At 46.0% G+C, this 14402-nt stretch overlaps 1 protein-coding gene across 1 annotated transcript in view; it reads left to right on the top strand.

Annotated features, from left to right (window-relative positions):
- Nucleotides 1-1694: 1694 nt before the first annotated feature.
- LOC119395827 (aurora kinase A-B-like) overlaps nucleotides 1695-14402 on the top strand; it is a 30933-nt gene continuing 18225 nt past the window's right edge. The window contains exons 1-4 of the mRNA XM_037662836.2: nucleotides 1695-1872; nucleotides 3803-3920; nucleotides 10336-10415; nucleotides 13400-13538. Of these exons, the coding sequence (XP_037518764.1) occupies nucleotides 1871-1872; nucleotides 3803-3920; nucleotides 10336-10415; nucleotides 13400-13538 (339 nt within the window). The 5' untranslated portion in view covers nucleotides 1695-1870. The remainder of the gene's footprint in view (nucleotides 1873-3802; nucleotides 3921-10335; nucleotides 10416-13399; nucleotides 13539-14402) is intronic.

Below are 14402 nucleotides of genomic sequence, written 5' to 3' on the forward strand. Positions count from 1 at the left end.
TATTTCATACAGTATATGTTATGTAACTGCCTAACTGCACTCTGGGACAGAAAAGAACGCCTGTTTCCATGTGATCAGCATTTATAGATGGCTTGCACTGACGTCACGGAAACCACCATGGTGGAGCACCAGCATGTGGAGACACGACATTTGCGATGCCACTTTAATGCTATCAAAACATCACATGCAGGTTATTTCATTATGCACGCACAGAGATGCTCCTGCCACGTCGTTTTCACATTGATGCAATTTGTTTGTCATCAAAACCACCACCGTGGAGTACCAGTACGTTCAGAAGCTGTGTCCACTACAATGCGGTGAACATTTTTAGATATGTTAATGACAATCAAGTGTTTAAATGGGGGCTCTTGAGGAGGTTCGGAAATTTTTCAATGTTTGTAAGGTGTTCGAAGGGTCTGCACCAGTTCACGACTTTACATATGAGGCGCCTGTCAACGGGGATGTGCCTGCATTCCATTGACATCAGTCTTTTCCATGCAGGTAATGTGTGCTGGAAGTACCAACCGCAAATATAAACGGGTATTCTAAATAGTAATTTTGCTTTCTCAAAGGTGGTCAACCTGCCAACAGCTTGCACTCGGTCGACAATGAGTCGTGCGAAGATTGGTTGGCGATGGAATGGCTATAGCAAGCAAATCACCTCACACAATCATGTTTTTGGCATGTGAAAGCCTAGCATTTAATTTAGAGATTAACAAGTTTGCGGGATGGCTTTAGCACTTGATTTCACACCACACTCGCGCAAAAAGAAAGAAGAAAAAAGAAGAAAAAGGTATTTGCACCGTACATGCTGAACTCTGAAGGTAATGACAATTCAATGAATCAGTACAGTTGGAATGGCCACAGGAGAGCATGCTGGAATGGTACACATCCCTCGACCGTGATTGGCTCCTTTCAGGAAAAGCATATCCCCCTCGCGCGACAGAGAAATTCGATCACCATCTAATATCGGTGTCACACCGGCGCTTTTGATCGCGATTCAACAATTGCGCATACGACAGTCAACACGCGATGTGGCAGCCAGATCACGATGCGCAGATCCAGATCGGGCCTGATCGCGATCAAGATTACCCGTGTCCGTGATGTGCTGCCCACCCATCACACGAGACTACAGGGCTACAGGCACTACAGGATGCTACAGGCACGGGGCACATTCGATCGCGGTCGAGCCCAATCGGGATGAAATTTCTCATTCGTGATTGCCTCTTTTGTGAGAGCGCGTGAGACGCGGACAAAAGCCAATCACCAGAAGGTAGGAGCCAATCACAGTCAAGCGCCGCCATCTTGGACTGATAACGTCGCAGTTTTATGTCCGTATCAAATAAACAAACAGTGCTACGGTGAACTCACACGCATGAAAACGCTTGGGACGGTAGATTCAACGTTTCATGACCGTGATCATTTCATATTACGACACAGAAAATAGGTAGAACAATCGCTTATTAGTCCAAGATGGCGGCGCCCATGAATCGAAAATAAAATCGTGTTCTATCAGAACAAAAAACAAAACTACATTGAGCAAAAACTTTTGTTAGTATCTATGTTATTTTTAAAATTAAGATTATTATAATAGTTTATATTGCTCCTAGTTGCCAATAAATACTGTAAGAAACTCTGCGCTTGACGGTACCGATTTAACGGGTGCCGATTGGCGCGTACCCAAACGTCGGCTCCGATTCACGAGCGCGGGTGCAGCGGAGACAGCGGCAGCCGGAAAATTCAAATGAATTTGTGGCTTTGCGGCGCCTAACAGTTCTGCCTTACTCACCTTGCTTACTCGTGGGACTCGCTCTTGCATCTCGGTGTCGCCCTCCGTGTCGTTCTTGTGCCGGGAAACGTTCTTACCGTCATGTGAGTATCACTTTGAAGTACTCGGTGAGCTCGCTCGCCTTTCCTTGTCCGATGCCATCGTGAGTTCCGTCCTGAGGAGAATGCCGTCCTCGTTGAAAGTATTTCCAAAGCCCAGTTGCCCTTCAGAGAGAGCCACAACATTGCGTTGTCAGGAGAGTGACAAGAGAAGTGTGTTACATCTAAAAAAAAAACATTGAACAACGTTTCTAGGACAGTGTGGGCTTTCGCGTCGCTGGTGAAGTGTGAAGTTCGCTTAGTGGCTCTCGGAACACTCTAAAATGTTGAACTCGCATTTTCGCGAGCGACGTACCCTTACGACAACGACACGGAAGGGGCAGCTGCAACGGCTGCGAGTTCGGACGAGTATTTGCTTTTCAATTTCGACGCGATTCGGAAGTCTTATTTGCTTCGACGCCGCCTAAGCTTCTGTCTAGGCTCGTAGCAAGCAAACGCATAGGTTTCCCATTTCACCAAGGGGCCAGGAATGGGCGTTGTCGACCTCTCCACCTTTCCTACTATAGCGGATCGCCTCTGATTCAGTTACTTCATTGCGCCATTTCCAAGGCCTTTTAATTGATGGGAAGGAAAAGCCCACTTCAAAAGTTGTACGTTGAGACAACCTTGTCAAGGTTGTATGTTCAACCTGGGAAAAAGCATAATAGTTCAGAAGCGTGGACTTGAAGCCTAGAATTCAGGTTTGCTACCTGCCAAGTCTCCATGATTAACACAGTGTTCTACTGTTTTGCAAGATGGAGGTAAAAGCTATGCTAACTTGGTCACTCTTGCACAAATTGAACATTTGAAGCTTTTGACATCAACCATTTGGAGCTGAAAAAAAAAAATGGTCAAGCGGCGCCTGTGATCGGTATAGCCTAGTAGATTCACCTTCATCTCAAAAGTTCAGATTAAAGGGGTTCTGCAACATCTCTTTGCCACTTTTAGAAAACACTGCCTATCGTAGTCAAGGCTCCAGTGAACATGCGAGCAAAATACAGCACTGCACTCAGCAGAGAATTGGCAAGTTTCATTTCACAGGCAGCCAAAAAATCTCTTGCTCTCCTCCTGGCAAACTGCATAGTTTAAGGGGCGGACATGGCCAGCGGCCGATTTCATGATCATGAAAGCATCCTCGGCAAAATTTATAATGATTTTGTCGAGTTCGCGAAAAAATATTGACGTATCTCTTTTTGGAAACATAAAGAAGTAACTCGTCTTAGTGCTTAGTCTTGATCACCGGTTGTCTGTTGTTTTGTTTCCGCCTACATTCGTGTGATGCAACACGCCTGTACTATTTCGGACACTATGTGGCTTAGTGGATAAGTTATCTTGTACTAAACCCGCTACGACAGTACTTATTCATTCATATTGTCATTTTCAAAACCAGTGGTATGTTTGCCGGCGCACGCTTTCTCTTATGCGCGCTTTGCAAGGTAGACACCTTGGTAGACATTGCTTGGTATTTTGCTAGTTGACACCACTGCAACAAATGCCATCTCAGTTTGGCTACTCTCCATCAGTTAGCCTGATGCAGGAAAAAAGCGGCGAGTACCAGGTATTCAGAGCTCAGCCAGACTTTAGCATAACAGTAGCATGGTAGTGTAGCTTTTTAAGCCTGCACTCGAGCGACTTGGATTCATATCAGACTTGCGCTAGCTGCCTAGCTCGTTATAGCCATTGCAATGTGGCTATGCAGTATGGCTTGAATTGGTTCACATTTCTTTATCGACATTGGGTTGAGGCAGTTGATCGGGAGATTTATGGCTGCGCTCATAAAATCGGGAAGACGGGTGAGGAACCTGGAGAGTTGGCAGGTATGCATAACCCACCATGTCACTTTTGGAATGTCAAACCTGATCATCAATGTCATTGGGCATTGTTAGTCATTGTCCTGTCCCTTTCAACTGCAGTCGCTTTTCTGTAATCACTGCAGGTCGGTCAAGCACTGGTCTCTCCAGGACTTTGAGATTGGTCGGCCACTTGGCAAGGGCAAGTTTGGCAATGTGTACCTTGCGCGTGAAAAGAAGACCAAGTACGTCGTGGCACTTAAGGTACGTTTTCAAAATTGTCTGCAGCCGTGTGTTCCAGATGCAAAGGTCAGTGTTCTGGCACTGACTAGCATGCCAGCTTTTGCAGGTAATTCTTTTTGCACTTGAAACATCCACCTTCTAAAGAGCATGGCTGTCCAGTTTATTAGTGCTTTGCTGATAAAATATCAGTTCAAAGCGAAAATTATTAACAAAGATTTATTTACTAGACAGGTTTTGAATGGCACGTGTTTATTCTTAAAACGCACCTTGCCAGGTTAGTGCATTACAAGTGAACTGGCATGGTGCGTAGATAATGCAGTAGCGACAGTGTTTGTAAAAGTGACATTAAAGAAATTGTGCGATGAAAACACGGACAGAAGACAAGTACAAACACAGCGCAAACTTTCAACTGAATTTATTGTGCCACTGGATCTGCTTATATATTGCCACAGTATACGTCGCGCATGCGCGCAAATGGACGCGACGTGGAAAAGACAGTGCATGCATGAAAATTGACTAAAACAAACATTTGCGCGCATGTGCGATGTATACTGTGGCAGTATATAAGCAGATCCAGTGGTACAATATATTCAGCTGAAAGTTTGTGCTGTGTTTGTACTTGTCGTCTTTTGTCCGTGTCTTCGTTGCACAATTTCTTTAATGTCCTGGAACACCAACTAGCCCAAAATGCTGCTCTCATTTTGTAAAAGTATTAAGTGCACAGCTGCGTGGCATAGAAACTGTTGAAATTTCAAAGAGAATTACATGCACCCTTCCTGAGGAAGCCACACTTCAAACGAGAGTCGAGGTCACATTCTCAATTTCCCTATGCAACACTCACTGCTTCCAACATCACACAGGCCACGATACGGTTTTGGTTCATCTCATGTGGAACACATGCTGCCACTGCAAACATGCCACAAAGCAAAATATGAAAGGAAATTGGGGGTTGGCCGTGGTGGTGTAGTGGTTAAGGTGCTCGGCTGCTAACTCACAGGTCATGGGTTTGGGCCCGATCATGGCGGTTGCATTTTGATGGAGGTGAAATGCTAGAGGCCCGTGTACTGTGTGATGTCAGTGCACATCAAAGAACACAAGATTGTCAAAATTTCCGGAGCCCTCCAGTAAGGCCACAGCCTCCTAGATTTCCCTTGCCTGCCGGATTATCGGCGGTCACGTGGGAAGCGGCCGTCGTCCGAACTGCGGTGGTGGCGCCACTTATGTAGGGTTGTCTTCAAATAAGTTTTTACATTTTTGGATCTTATACGCAACAAAAATAACCTTAAAAGTTTTAAAAAGGCATAAACGCAATTATAATTTACTGTATTATTAATTCAGGGAAAACAGTAAAACATTCACAACGTCGTTTCATCGCTTCTGCGGTTTTCAAAAAAGTTGTCTGCTACTTCAGTCGTCTGCTGCGGCTGAACTGCTCCGTGGCATGGCTGCCGTAGCGCCAGGCGGCGATTGTCGCTTCCCTTCAATACAAGGCATGGCCTCCGAGATTAGCAAGCGCCGCGGTTGCCAATCTCAAAGGCCAAGTACAAGGGCCCTAACCCTATGTAAGTGGCGCCACCATAGATGATGGGCGTTTCGCGCTCATCCGGCAGGCAAGGAAAATATAGGAGGCTGTGGTAAGCCGTGCCTCATAGTCATATCTTGGTTTAAAACTAGGGGTGTGCGAATATTCGAAATGTCGAGTATTTTTCGAGTAGGGTTTGCTATTCGATTCGCACTGGAATTTTACTATTCGAACTTCCCAAAAACACAGTCAATGTCCGATTAAAAGTGACCCCTTCAGATTTTATTGCGATAGCAATTATATGGACAGTCTCGGCTGAATTTTGCCGTCGCCGTCATGCACCGTATATGTATAAGTATTTATATATATATAAAAGGCCCAAAGAAAAATAATTCAGAAAAATGCTTCCGAAGCGCGGAATCGAACCAGGGACCTCTTGCTCCGCAGCGAGTGGCGCTAACCACTACGCCACGAAACGCAGATCCTCCGCGTAGCTAACGGCGAGCGTTATATACACACCCTTTACCGCTGGACGGACTCGGACAGCCGGCGCTTATAAGCGTTTCTTCATTACCAGCGAGATGGCGCTAGGAGCACGACGGGCGCATTTAAAAGTCGTCGGCGAGCTCGCTCGCTTCTTATATTTGCGCAAGGAGAACCTTGCCCTTCCGCTGTCTGCTCGCGCGGTTTTCTGGTGATGAGGGGAAGAGGGTTGTTTCAAGGTTTCACCGTGGTGTCCGCGCTCATGTTACGGAGCGTACGAAAGTCACTCGAGCAAGGGACGCCGCTAAACGAACAAACAGACGATGAGCGCGAACTATCAAGTGTCACAGCTCGACACTTGAAGCACGCTAGTTTCGTTCGCTGCTTCGGCCGCCTTTGCAACAGGAGCGCTGTTCAAACTGAGAGTATCTATTGGCGGGCCTCACTTCGTATAGCATTAGTTTCTTGCTATCGCATTCATTGCTTCGCCCTTGCGACGAAACTGTGACTTTTTCAATATACTTCACCTCATTACACTTACGTATTGCGGCAAAGCTGCCTTTCAAGCTCAGTTACGGTTGAACTTTGCCAAGACACAGTCAACGTCCGATGGGAAGTGGTCCCTAGATTTTCAATATGCTTCAGCTCATCACACCCCGGTATTGCGGCAAAGCTGCCTTTCAGGCTCTGCTACGGTCGCCAAATGTATTAACTCAAGAAAACGCTGGTTCCAACATGGAGATGAAAGATTTGGCAGAGGTGGAGGCTCAATTAATGCTGTTTTGGGCAGGAAGTCCGAAAAATTGGTAGCCAAAGCTTTTTAGCATCCAAAATTTCAGATGTTCTTATATATCGACGTCTAACGAGGCAGATTTGGAACTCCGGACTTGAAGGGAGCACACCCTTCTCCGCCACATCAGTTGGGCTTCCACAGAAGTTGAAAGGGGAGGAGAGGCTGAGGAAATGGCACCTTTGCCTATCACGTGTAAAGTGTTGTCGGCAACACTTTGGTTGCACCAAATCATGTACATAAATGGAATTCAGCCTCTACATTGCCTCATTCTTGATAAGAAAACTATGAAACACTACCCCGCCAGTGCTTCATCAACCTAGCGAAAAGAAACTTTCATGTTGCTATCTCATAAGAATATGCTTAGGAATCTTTTCTAACTGCAATTTCGCTTCGAAGTATTTGAAAAATATTCTAGAAATATTCGAGAAATATTCGAAAAATATTCGATTCGCACTCACACTTCAATATTCGAATTCCCTTCGCACCCAAAATTTTGCTATTCGCACAGCTCTATTTAAAACACCACTAATTATTACAAAAAAAATTGTGGGGGTTTGTCCGTGAATGTGACATGGTCACTGGACTCTGGCACATGAGAGAATGCAGGGAATGACCACGTGGACTGAGGTAAAGGTCCATCATGAGTTCATTGCAAAGTGTGTAGATGGCAAGACCAGTTTCCATGTGAAGTGCCTACATTTGATACATTGTCATTTGCACTGAAGAAACAGTTATATTGCAAAGAAAGAGCTGAAGGTCAGTGACGGCGACCTGGACAGGCATTAACCATGGCCATGCTACTGTGTTAAAGCAGGCAGCAGGACCGGTATTAAACCACTCATGCACACACGTTGTTGTCTTGTGTAAAAACAGCAGTACAAGCTAAATCAGAACTCACCTGTGCGTTTTGTAATGCAGCAGTGACTGTGACAACCATTGAAACGAAGAATGCATTGTCAAGCATCGTTAACCTTGGACAATATTTGTTTTCACCTAATGATAATTTTTATCCAAGTTTTCTGTTAGTGGCTATACAGTCAAACTCGCGAAAAAACGGCAATTAGTTCAATGTATTGTACAATATTGTATACAGAATTAGCTCTATTTTCGGTGCAAATTTTGGTGCGCAAGTTGACTTCGTGGTTATGCTTCACGATAATGCAAGGAAGGCGGCTTCATGCAATATGCGAGGATATATATATTTTTTATTTTTTACTTTACACGATTTGGAGGGGGGGGGGCATTATATTCAGGGCTGGGTTATAAGCAAGAAAATACGGTACCAATATAAACAGCACTTCAACATCTTCATAGGCAGCTGTGTGTACTCGTTGGGTGCCAGAAGCCTATAGTCTACCTTGGCCCTAATGTTGGTCTTTTTAGATGCGAAGCATCTTATGGCGGAGTTCAATCCAGTGTGCGGCGTGACCACCCTTACTGCGCATGTGCAAGCCCTCTCCACACACCCCCTCTCCACTACCCCTGTCGCGCGCCTCATTCTCTCCTGTGATGAGTAGGCAGCAGCAACGCCTCCTGCATCTTGACGTGGCACGAGCGGCCGATGGCCGCCTCTGCTTCTGTGGCTCTAGACGCGGGGCGCTCGTGCTCTCCTTCCCTCGTTGAAGAATTCCACGACGACACCAATGGCATGCACTGCAGAGAGGCAGACGCACATGATCTTGCGACTTTGCGGGAGTCGAATAACTCGGACGCCGGCAGTTCCGTGCAGCGGGAGCTGGATGGAGACTGGAAGACAGTGCTGATTTTACGCCAGAGGAAGGCACAGGCTTGAGGATGCAAGAAAAAAAATTTACGCCATCTCCCACTCAAGCTAACGATCTCCCCGCTGCTTCGCATCCACACGTGGTTCCCTTTAGCGGGAGATGGTGTAATTTATTAACACGAAAGTGTTTTATGCCAGGGTCCACCAAGACTTCAATGACGTATTTCCGTCACGGAAATGATGTAGAAAAAATATACACGATCAGATGGCAAAGAAAAAAAGTTCCGTCAACGGGCATTGAACCCACAATTGCACGGTCAGCAACAACAGATGCCGGGCACGCTATCCACTGCGCCACGGTCACAGACTCTAGAGGCTTTACAAGCGCGTCTTTTATATCTACCACTCTCCCGGTCGGCGGGGTGGTGTTGCCCTCTTGGAGCAGTAAAATAAATTCGTCATTACTGTGGCCTCCGCGATTAGCACCTGCAACGCGTTGCACGTCCCTCCAATTCGATGCGTTTTCAATTGAAGTTCAATTTTCTCAGTGCCTTAACACACCGCGAGGTGGCGACCTTAGCCAAGCATCGTAAAAGCATCGGCCTCGCTCATAGCTCTGCGACGTGCGCCTGCCTCACCTGGCTGTTACACCGCGTTCCTCGCTCACGTGCTCGCCCCTAGAAAAATCGCGGCCGGGCTACCGGGCAGCACGACGCGCTTTGCGTTTCCCTCTTGTCTGGCCGTGGTGTTCAATCACGTTTTAACATGCCGCGGGATGGCGACCAAGTTCTGCGTCCAATATGCGACGCTCTTCTGGCTATCACACCTAGTTCTCCGATTACGCTTTCGCCGTTAACTACTACAGCTACCACAAGGGTTTGTTTAATCATTTAGCAGGGACGTTAGTCGTCGGGATGGAGATGTACCACCAATCATCAAAGTGGGCACATCCACGTTAAACGGTGTTATAGCTGCCAGACATCAATATACATTGTGCAAACTCTCTTATATCAATGTACAGTAAACATTCACTTACTTTTGTGAGGGCACGCTTTACTTTCGTGTTATTCGGATTCCTGTGACGGAGGGATCAACCATGTTTTTTTTTTTTTTTTAATATCATACTCAGCGTGCTTCTTGGGATGCTGTATGCAGTGGTGCCGTCAAACTTGTTTACTCTACGTTTGACTGTGTTATCGCCTGCCTTGTTAGAACAGCCAGGTTCCTCCATTTTACGGCAGCCATTGCGTTAACAAAGGTAGTGTGGAGAAGCGGCCCCGCACTACAGGTGCAACAACGAGCAAGCATGGGAGAAAGAACCTGATGGCAAGTGGTAGTTTCTACGCGCTCTGCGCGGCACCCTCGAAGCACACTGCTCACTCTCAAAAATACATGCTGGAAAGTCCCCTTCTGTGACGAAAAGCTAACTTCTTGGGGCATTTTGCACTGCCCAATGTGCGATATGTCGAGCATTCCAGCTATTTTTGTTCGATGTAGCCGCAAATTTTACTATGCTTTGATGTTTAAGCATTGTCGTGTTCAAAAATAGTTTGATGTAAAGGGTTTTTAACAGAGTTTAATATAGTCGGGTTTGACAGTATATAAAATTTCTTGTATGTTTTCACCTACTCTGTAGTGAACAAGGCATGTTTAATCGCATAAAATGAACATCGTGGATAGTATTGTACGCTCTGAACATACGGCAGAAGTGATTGCTGGTGCCTCAGTACATTCTCAGTGGCACACAAGCAATGGAAATCATTATGGAATATACCACTTGATGTAAATAGCAGGTAAACACATGTCGGGGTGTACAGTTTGTGCATTCGTACTATGCTCTTGCGTACATATGATCGGTATCGTTTGTAGAAGCTTGTGAATGAGAACTCTGGTGAACACGATGTTGTTCCCGCAGGTCATGTTCAAGTCTCAGCTCCAGAAGAACAGCGTGGAGCATCAGCTTCGGCGAGAGATCGAGATCCAGTCTCATCTCAGGTGAGCCCGACTGGCTTACTTATCCATGCTGAATCAAGTGGGTGCTTTCATATGGAATGACATAGTGGCAGACTTGCTGCGCGACACAATGTACGCTTTTCCATAACAATAACACCACTGTAACACCTGTGTCGGCCGTTTCCGTAGGCGACTTATCCTTCCAACCTGTCTGAGACTAGAGGCAGGTATTGCCATACAAAGGTAGCACAGCAGAACCTCATTGATATTGCGGTTTATTGCATTTTCCTGGCTCCGGTGTTCCGAAGCACCTGTCTCTATTAATTCCCACTGAGGCGTGTGTATGTTAGCCTGCAAATTATTTGAAGTTTCGCTTCCCAGCTGTTACTCCCACTGTAGCAGCTTAACAGCTAAGAGGTCATGCTGCTGAGCTTGAGAATGTGGACATGGTGTCCGGCCATGGCAGTCACTTTTCAAAAATGGTGGAAGTTGGGAGGGTAGGGGATATGCAAAAGCACGCATGTAAACTTGAGGGATTACTGACACGAATTTTAAATATTTTCGGATTGTTGCTTTAAATAAAAACACCGATGTCGAGGACCCTAGAAAGAGTATTGTTGCACTTGGGAATGCGTCGAATATATTAATACCACTCCCTTTAAAAAAAAACACTTTTGGTTTCGATGTTGAGGGGGCGGCTTCTCGGTGACCCGTCATTGCAGTGCGACACCGCGAGGAGGCGGCAACTCGCGACTTAATAGCGGCAGATCTGTCATCTGTTTGTGGTGCACGCAAGCAACGATGGAGTTGTCCAGCGAAGCCGACAGTGATTTCTGCGAGTTAGGCTGCATACAGGACGCAGAGTTCGCAAACTCAGTGGAACTGTGTTGACTTGTTGGGATAATGTCCATTGCAATAGGGCTGGCTTGCAGATGCTGAGTGACAAAAATTTCAAAATCAAACTATAAAATATTTTATAGGCATTGTCTGACTACGGCGTGTGGAGAGCGTTAAAGGGACACTAAAGGCAAATAACAATTTATGTCAGAGTGAAAGCCCAATGTATGACAACTTCTAAAACGGCAATATTATCAACAGCAGTGGCCTACTTACCGAGAAATTAAGCTAAATGTATCACATGATGAGCGCCACGAGTGGGACATTTTCGAAGTGATCCCGATGACGTAGGGAAGTCGGCCTACAATAAATCACTAGTAATCAAACTAGCAGCAGTAAAAAAAGAACGTTCCGAGCATCAAAAGACGTAATAAAATGCTGTTTGTTCGTTTCCGCTTGATTCATGGAAAACAAAACCTCCGTGGCGTTGCCATGGGGAACGGCGCGCGTGGTTCAAAGGTTCCGTTTTCGCCGAACTGTGCCTCGCCCGTCTCAGTGGTAGTTTCGGGATCGCGTACTGCCGTGCGTGTTTTGCGCGCTCGTGAAAGTCGCTCTGACAGAAAGTTCGACAAAATGCCGCATGCGTGTGATATTGCCGGATGCCCGAATGGTGCACAACGCCAGTGCTGCAGCAAGGAAACCGGTGTGTCTTTTCACTGGGTGCCGCGGAATGAACCCTTACGCTCGAAGTGGCTTAGTGTCATGCCATTGCGCCAGTGTGCTAAACAGTCTGCGTGTGTGCTCGCTGCACTTTCGTACTGAGGATTACGAGACCAACCGCAACTTGGTGACGGCTTTCAATGTGCCCATCCGAGCAAGTCTTTGTTGTTGCTACTGTGGGTCCCGCTACATCCGCTCGGCTGCTACTAGTGTCGGCGGCCGCGCAGTAAAAGCAGGCAACGTTGGGCACGGCAGCAGTGACGTATGAGAGTCGCATTTTCAGGCGGGAGATTTGAAGCGCGCTAACGCGATGCAGACCACTAAAAACGTGATTTTATTTCAAAATAAGCACTTCCTTGGCACAAAAGCAGCGCTACGAGGTTTCTGGACCGCTATTTCAGCAATCAACGTCGACTTAATATTTGCCTTTAGTGTCCCTTTAACACTGCATACCAAGGAAACAAAAAATGTCCCTTTTGCGATGTCTCAATATCGCCTCAGTACTCCTTTAAATTTGGGTGCATTTTGGAGAATCTCGGGTGTTGGAGGGCCTTAGGAAATTAATCTGGGGTCCCTGCCACGGCATATCTTGGTTTTGGCACGTAAGATCCCACAGTCGATTTTTCCCTAGCTATTACATCCAAAGGCTGCGACGGTGCCTGCGCTATCTAGTAGGTCGCTGAAAACTGTCATAGTGCCTGCCGTGTGGCGGCATCTTTACATAGACCAGTGAAATCACTCCTCATGCCTTACTGGAACTTAGCCACGTGGCTTATAGCTGGCAAAGATTATTGTTGTTTGACTTCTGCTTGTGCTTTTTTATGTATGTCAAAACAATTTACCTGCTGGTTTATCGGCGTTTGCTCTTCACTTTTGCTGCCATATGCTTGTGCTCCAACTAATAAATAAAGTGATTGTAACAGTGTGTGTTCTAATCTATAGCCGCCGTTTTCCTTAGTTTTCTCACTATGGTAGCTTAGCAGGCTAAGGCACCTTGCTGCTGAGCTCAACAATGGGAGTTTCATTGCTAGGCCTAGCCACTGTGGCTACATTTCAGCGGAGGCGATATGAAAGAACATCGGTGTACATACTTAGATATTGGTGTGCATATAAGAAACCTAGATGGTCGAAATTAGCCCGTAGTCCCTTGCTACTGTATGCCCCTAATTGTATCTTGGTTCTGGCTCATAAAACCCCAGCAATTAAATAATTCCTTAGATTTGCACACTTAAAAAGATTTCTGTTGAAAAAAAAAAAAAACTGTCAGACCTCACGTTTTCCTAGATCGTGTTTGTTTTTGCTTCCCATGGTACCTTTTATGAAATGCTACAGTGGCATTGTACTAAAGAATTGTGCTGTGAAATGTTGCACCTGCGATGTTAAACGGCTTGAACTGATGAAGCTATTTATTCGTGGGCTCTCCCCATTTAAGCAGTATGTTGTGTCCGTTGTTGCATAATGTTCTTCAGGCACCCCAACATCCTGTGCCTGTTCAACTGGTTCCATGACAAGACGAGGGTCTACCTGATCCTGGAGTATGCGCCTCAGGGCGAACTCTACCGCCAACTCACTGCGGCCAGGCGTTTCACCGACAGGAGAGCTGCCACCGTAAGAGCACAGTCGAGCCTTTTGGTGGTGAAGTTGCTGGCGGCCGTGTCACTTGTCATTTTGTGATGGGAGTCCTGTGGTAGGCAGAAATTTTGGGAAGGTCATGTGCCTGGGCATGCCACCGCCTGGGGGATATTGCAGCAGCATAATGTTTCATTCCTTATGGCACGCTGGGCCTTGGTTTCATTAAAAAGTGCACTTTCAGTGACACTCAAGTGCATGTGGTCCTACGGTGCTCCACCACAATGGTGTACCAGTTTGTTGTCATTTTGGGTGGGTGTTTTTAGGTGCTGCCACAATTGTCATAATTAGTGATCACATTGACTGCGCATCAAATCTGTGCATTTACATTTTAATTTCTTGATTATCAGACGCTCACTCATTAAAGCATAAAAGTATTGCACAAGCATCTGGCTGTTAATGGTACTAAGGGATGCTGAAGTGCAACACTAAATCAGTTCATACTGATTTCAAAGTGTATATACGTGTGCTTTGGCCAGGTTGGCTTGTAGGAGTTTCTAGAACTTGCCTTGTTACAGCTTTGATGCCTTCAAAACTTGCTGTACTCCTTTTTCTTGCTTCTAAAAAATTGTGTAGCCCTTATCAGCTGCCAGCAGAATATTATATAGCATCACCATGTCCTTTCTTTCTGTGCCTTGGATGGATGGATGCTATGAGCGTCCCTTTTATAACGGGGCGGCGACATGTGTGCCACCAGGCTCGACAAAAAAGAGATATGCCCCCCCTTTATGTTGGCCTAATGCTTTGTCGGCTTCGATTAAATCAATCTTACTATAGAAGAAAAAACATAAATTCTAAGCCCAGTTCTCTGCCCCTTACAGTAGAATTTCCTTATTTTTGCCA

Source organism: Rhipicephalus sanguineus, chromosome 6 (genome assembly GCF_013339695.2).
Source record: "Rhipicephalus sanguineus isolate Rsan-2018 chromosome 6, BIME_Rsan_1.4, whole genome shotgun sequence".
NCBI lineage: Eukaryota > Metazoa > Arthropoda > Arachnida > Ixodida > Ixodidae > Rhipicephalus > Rhipicephalus sanguineus.